This window comes from Panthera uncia, chromosome X (assembly GCF_023721935.1).
Source record: "Panthera uncia isolate 11264 chromosome X, Puncia_PCG_1.0, whole genome shotgun sequence".
NCBI classification, from domain to species: Eukaryota; Metazoa; Chordata; class Mammalia; order Carnivora; family Felidae; genus Panthera; species Panthera uncia.
Window position 1 is genome coordinate 1115322 of NC_064817.1, and position 5858 is coordinate 1121179.

Below are 5858 nucleotides of genomic sequence, written 5' to 3' on the forward strand. Positions count from 1 at the left end.
GACACAGACCAATCCCGGTTGGTGATCGACCGTGACGCTCTCAGAAGCCGGGGCCCTGCACAATGTCGCCAGCAGCTTGCCTGTTGAGCCACAGCGACCCTTAAGTACCCAGTGGTAGTTTTTTTGCTTTTTGTTTTGTTTTGTTTTGTTTTTAAATGGGGGGGGGGGGCCCTCACGGTGCCGAGTTTAAAAGACAGAACGGAAGGGTCCCTTGCCCCGGATTCCTATTAAATCACTCTGGGTACATGCAAGCCCCTGGTATTCTGTACAAGCAGGGCTTGGAAGGGTGCGGGGGCCTTATTCGCATCCTGAGAAACACGGTGGAGAAACCAGCCCTTGGTAGCATCGCACAGACACACACACAAACAGCCACGGGCAGGGCTGAAGCTGCCGGCGGTGCAAGCCTTAGAAAGAGCCACGCCCACAAAGCGCATGGGGGCACGAGGGGGCAGAGATGCCCGTGGGAAAGGCACAAAACACCTCTCTCCCTGCTGTTGGGGACGCGACTGCCGCCCACGCGCCTTTGGAACGCATCGCAAGAAACCTAGAGCCGGTCTGTCTTGCAAACAGGAGGCGCTTGGGCTGAAAGAGCGTGCGCATCCTTCCAGCCCGCCCGCAAGGTGCCAAGGTCAATTCGAGAGTAAACGTGAGTGCATCAGTGCCCCAGATGCGTAAAGTCCTTGTATGACGGCGTCTGGCGACGGAAGGACATGGGAGCTTTGATTTTTATCTTTCTTTTTTTCTTTTTCCCCATGCCTGGGGATTATCCCAAACTCTCTGGGTCGGGAGTACTCCGTCCTTGGGGGTGGCAAGAGAAAGGAGCCTCTCCCCCTTCCCCTCCTGGCTGGGGATCTCTGGGGCTTTACCGTTGCAATCAGCGTCCAGCCAGCGGGTGGGGAAAGGGGCTTCCAGAAGTTTCCTAGTTGATTTGTGCCCTTCCGCTGGGGCGCATGGAGGCTCTCCCAGGAAACGCGCGGAGTGGCTGCTCCTGGATGCACACAGCCGCACGTTTGCGTCCTGCGCCTGCGTTGGTGACGGCACCGGCCGCGCACGCGCATGCGCGCAGGTGCGCACGGTGGGTAGTTACAGCGGACCAGCATCAAGGGTCAGCTTCGTGGTGACGCCCCGCCCCCCCCCGCCCCCACCGCGGCATCTACACGAAGCCGCTGTCCCTGATGCCAAAGAAGCCGGCGTGCACGGCGTCGCCCAGGGGGAACATGTGCTCGTGGTTCAGGCCCCACTCGCCCTCGTCCTCGTCCTCGGGCTCGGCCTCCGCGCCGCTGCGCGCGTTCTCGTACAGGAAGACCTGCTCGTCCACGTGCGCGGGGGCCAGGCGGTTCCTCTTGGCGCTGACCACGTTGGCGGACGAGCCGAAGAGCCGCTCCGGGAAGACGCGGGTAGCCGCCACGCACCAATATTTCTGCAGCACCTTGGGCAGCACGGGGAACAGGGCCAGGCGGTCGGACCACCACTTGAGCGGGTCCTCGTTGAGACCCAGCACCTTCTGCGACTTGAAGTTGCTCAGCTCCTCGACCACCTGCGCGTGCCACTCTTCCTGGTCCTCCGCGCCCCCCGTCTGGCAGAAGATCTCGGCCAGCATGCTGTTGATGACGCTGGTGGGCGGCGGCGTGGACGCCAGCACCAGCTTCTTGACCGGGGGCTCCTCGGGCAGCGCGAACATCTTGTCCTCCGCCGGCCGGTAGCCGCCCTCCTTGACCTTGTCCAGAAGCCCCTTGGCCTCCTCCACCACCCTGTTCTCCACCTGCTGCCTCTCGAAGGCGGACAGGAAGGGCAGACGCTTGTAGCGGGGGTCCAGGAAGGTGGCCACGTTGAGGAACATGTCGATCTCCGGCGTCTCCTGGTAGGTCTTGGACAGCTCCTTGGCGATCACCTCCTTGGCCATGCTGACCTCCTTGCAGTCGGTCTCCTTGATGTTGAGGGTGGTGTTCAGCAGCATGTGCAGCAGGGGCTTCACCATGCTGATGGTGGGGTACTTGGAGGCGGACAGCATCTCGGCCACCTGCTTGAAGGGCTGCAGCAGGTCCACCAGGCCCTCGATGGTGGCCCACTCGGCCGCCTCCAGCATCAGGTGGTGGTTGTTGCTGTCCTCCACCAGCACGCCGGCGATGACGAACTGCTGCTCCCTCAGGCGCTGGAGCATGGCCAGCGTGCTGCCCCACCAGGACACGCGGTTGCTGACCAGCATGCAGGGAGCCACGTTCTGCTGCTTCTGCTTCTCGTAGAGCATGTACATGGCCACCGCGGACTGCTGGAAGTACTCCACCAGCTTGCAGCAGCGGCCGAGCAGCCCGGCCAGCTTGGGCAGCCGCAGGGCACGCTGGATGCCCGCGTTGAACGTGTGGCCCAGGCAGGGCATCTGGACCGAGATGTCCAGCAGGGAGCACGCCTTGGCGATGTCCTTGCCGCCGTCCGTGGTGGCCCCGAACACCTTGCTGCTGATGCCCCACTCGATGAAGGCCTCGTACAGGACCCGGGTGATGCACTCGGCCGCGTTGTCCTCGGGGACCTCGAACGTCTTCAGGCAGCGGGAGCCCACGGACAGGCAGCCGGGGGCCCCGCCACCCAGGAAGTGGGCGGCCAGCGTCACGTACGCCCGGTTCTGGTTCTCACTCCTCCACATGTCGGTGGAGATGCCGCACCAGGAGGTGTCGCCCAGCTCCTTGAGGACGGCCTCGCGCACGGCGCCGTACTTCTCGGGGATGGCCTTGCTGCACACGAACTTCCTGCTGGGCAGCTCGTACCTGGGGTCGGCCGTCTTCAGCAGCACCTTGAAGGTGGGCTCGTCCACGATGGAGGCGGGGTACAGGCCCTCGCAGATGAGGCCGAGCACGGCGGCCGTGAGCTCCTGCTGCCGCTTGCTCTCGTGGCCGTGGCCGGCCTTGGCGGCCAGCGTGTCCTGCGGGGCCAGCTGGGAGGCCTCGGGCTTCAGCTTGGAGAAGGCGGTGGCGAAGGCCTCGCGCATCTGCTCCGTGTTGCTCTTGACGAACTCGCAGAACTCGTCGGGGTGGTTCTTCTCCAGGTGGTAGGACAGGTTGGAGGTGTTCCCGGAGTAGGCAATCTGAGCCATGCAGATGCGACAGTATATCTTTTTCCACTGCAGGATGCATCCCTCGGCGTTCGTGTCAAAGCCAAAGTACTTCCACACTTTGCTTTTGGCGCGCGGGTGGGCCACTAACTTGAGGTCCGTCTGGGACGGGTCCAGGCCCTTCGCCTCCATGGCTTCTGTGCCGCGGCCCGCCTGGGGGGCCTCCACTCATTCCTGCGCACCTGCTGGGAGCCGGGAAGACAAACACAGCGTGAGAAGGGACCCAGGCACGGGCGAAGAGGGAGCGAGCACGCGGTCTGCAGGCCGCGGGGCACGGGGACCCGACCGGGGCGTGCGTGGCTTTGGCAAAGCGGAGGGGGCTCGCTCGCGCAGCTGGGCTGAGTGCTGTCTTCCCGCAGCTCAGTCCCACGTGCGGGGACGCCTCCGCGCGTCTGAGAACATGCACGTCTGTGGGTTTCTCTGTCCTCATAGCTCCTTCCTCATGTTGGCTGTTTATGGTTTCCTGTGCTACCGCGTCCGCCAACCGGGCACCTGCCGGGAGGGGCCACTCTCGGGGACACTGCTCGCTGCGTGCGGAAGCCCACGTCCCCAAGGACCCCGGAGGACCCACCACCACCGCCTGCTCAAGCCTCGTTTTGGGAGCGAGGACGAGAGGCGCACGGCGTCCAGGAAGCAAACACAGGATTTCACTTTCGACAGGAGAGCCTTTACGTTGCCTAACAGGCATAGCAATTTTTTTTTTTTTTTTGTCCTCCAAATTTGACAGTTTAAAGCGACGCCTTTGGGAACATGGCACACTCCCTTTTGAGCTTGGGCACGTCCGTGATCGGGAACGTCGTGGGGGCAGGAACGGACATCGTGATTCCGGGAGCTTCTCAAAATGCCCCGCTGTGCGCAGAAATATGCATTTGCTGTGCACGGGTCCAGCAACGCCAGGCTCTCGGGGGGGAGGTTTTCATGGCCTAGGAGACAGGCCCCAGGGCGCCCGCCGTCCCTGAAGCCCCAGAGTCTGGCCTCTTGGAGCCGCCAGTCAGGGCACAGATGCCCAAAAGGGCAGCTGGGTTCTGTCGAAAGGTCTCTGTTAGGTCTGCAACGTTTTAACCCACCATAAAGTGCTCAGGGCGTCACAAGGCAAACTACACCAATCAGGCATTTTCTGAGTATTGGAGACGTGGTCAGAACAAAATCTCAGGGTGCACAGGAAATCGACGACCAGACCTCCCACCGAAATGCAGGTACTCCCAGAACCTGGAAATGGAACCACATTTGAAATAGGACCCGCTGTGATTAGGTGAAGGATGTCAAGAAGAGGTCATGGGAGGGACACAGCCTCAAGTCCAGGGATGCCAGGAGCCCCCAGAAGTGGAAAAGGCAGGAAGGACCCTCCCCTGGAGCCTCTGGAGGGAGTGGGCTCAGACCAGCCTGGATCTCAGTGGTCCTGCCCCTCCTGGATCTCAACCGTCCTGCTCCTCCTGGATCTCAGCGGCCCTGCCTGGATCTCAGCGGCCCTGCCCTTCCTGGGTCTCAGTGGCCCTGCCCCTCCTGGATCTCAGTGTCCTGCCCTGCCTGGATCTCAGAATCTGATCTCCAGAGCTGGGAAAGGATGGATTTCTGACATTGTAAGCCAGCGGCACTTAGGTAAGGCTGACCCAGGACAGTCCTAGGACAAAGGTGAAACTTGAAAAGATACTGAGTGTCAACACCATGCCGCGAAGGCCCCCGCGTCCTCACAGGCAGGCACGCCCCTCCACGCTGGCCCGCCTGAGGCTTTTCAGGAAGATGTCACAATACCCCGGACGGGGCATTATGGTCCCCGGGCGGCATAGAGGGCACCACAGCTGTGACCCGCTCCAGGTAAGGAGCCAAGATACGGGGCGCGGAGTCTCCAGGTCAGGTGGACAGTCAAGGATCCGCGAACAGTGCGGCACCCTGGTTCCGGAAGGGGAACGTCGGACCCGAGGAACACCATGTGGGTGTCCCAGGTGTCCAGTCTCCCTGCCGAGTCATCTTCGTTAGAACACGTGTCTTTAATTTAGCAGAATGAGGTCAGGAGACCCCGACCGAGGGTTGCACACAATCCTGGCGGCATCCCAAGCAGGGCCTGCGGGCGGGCGGGTCTTCTAGTTGGTTTCTTCCCCTTGGTGCACACAGCTAGGTCAGAAACTCGGCCTCCCTCCCCCTCCCCGCCGCCCACGGCCCAGGACAGCAGGTGACAGCTTCCTGTGAGCCCCTGGAAGGCCACCGGGCAGGGCTGCCTTCCGCGGTCTATGAGATCCATGCGGACACGGCCACCTGTAAAGGTTTCTTCAAGGCCGCCTTTCACAGCTCATACTGGCGGGTGCTCCAAGGACCTCTGGGGGACCGTCCCCAAGAACCCCCACCCCCACCCCCGGGGGACCGCAAGCTCTTGCCTTTTTCAGAGAGCGGTCAGTATCCTTCCCAAACAGCACATCCCGAGGGGTGGGGGAGGGCAGTGGACACAGAGCCTGCCACCTTCCAGAAGTCCCGGCACTCAAAAGACCAGCGAATGGCCAACACCGAACACAGGGCCGCAACAGTCGCTAGCCTCCTTTGCCTCCTGGAGAAATGTCCTTATTTTTTTTCAACTGAGAAAACTGTGTCACTGCTAATAACACATCATTGGCTTCTGTTATTTTATGTATGCATTTTTTAACGTTTATTTACCTTTGAGAGAGAGACAGAAAGACAGAGCATGGGTGGTGGAGGGACAGAGAGAGAGGGAGACACAGAATCCGGCCCAACGCAGGGCTCAAACCCACAGACCGTGAGA

The 5858-nt window shown here is 61.5% G+C and overlaps 1 protein-coding gene across 1 annotated transcript; it reads right to left on the bottom strand.

The window, feature by feature from the left end:
- Window positions 1-157: 157 nt before the first annotated feature.
- Window positions 158-4605, bottom strand: ZBED1 (zinc finger BED-type containing 1). Its single transcript, XM_049643322.1, has one exon. The coding sequence runs from the start codon at window positions 3236-3238 to the stop codon at window positions 1154-1156; it is 2085 nt and encodes a 694-aa protein (XP_049499279.1). The 5' UTR covers window positions 3239-4605; the 3' UTR covers window positions 158-1153.
- Between the last annotated feature and the right edge of the window lie 1253 nt (window positions 4606-5858).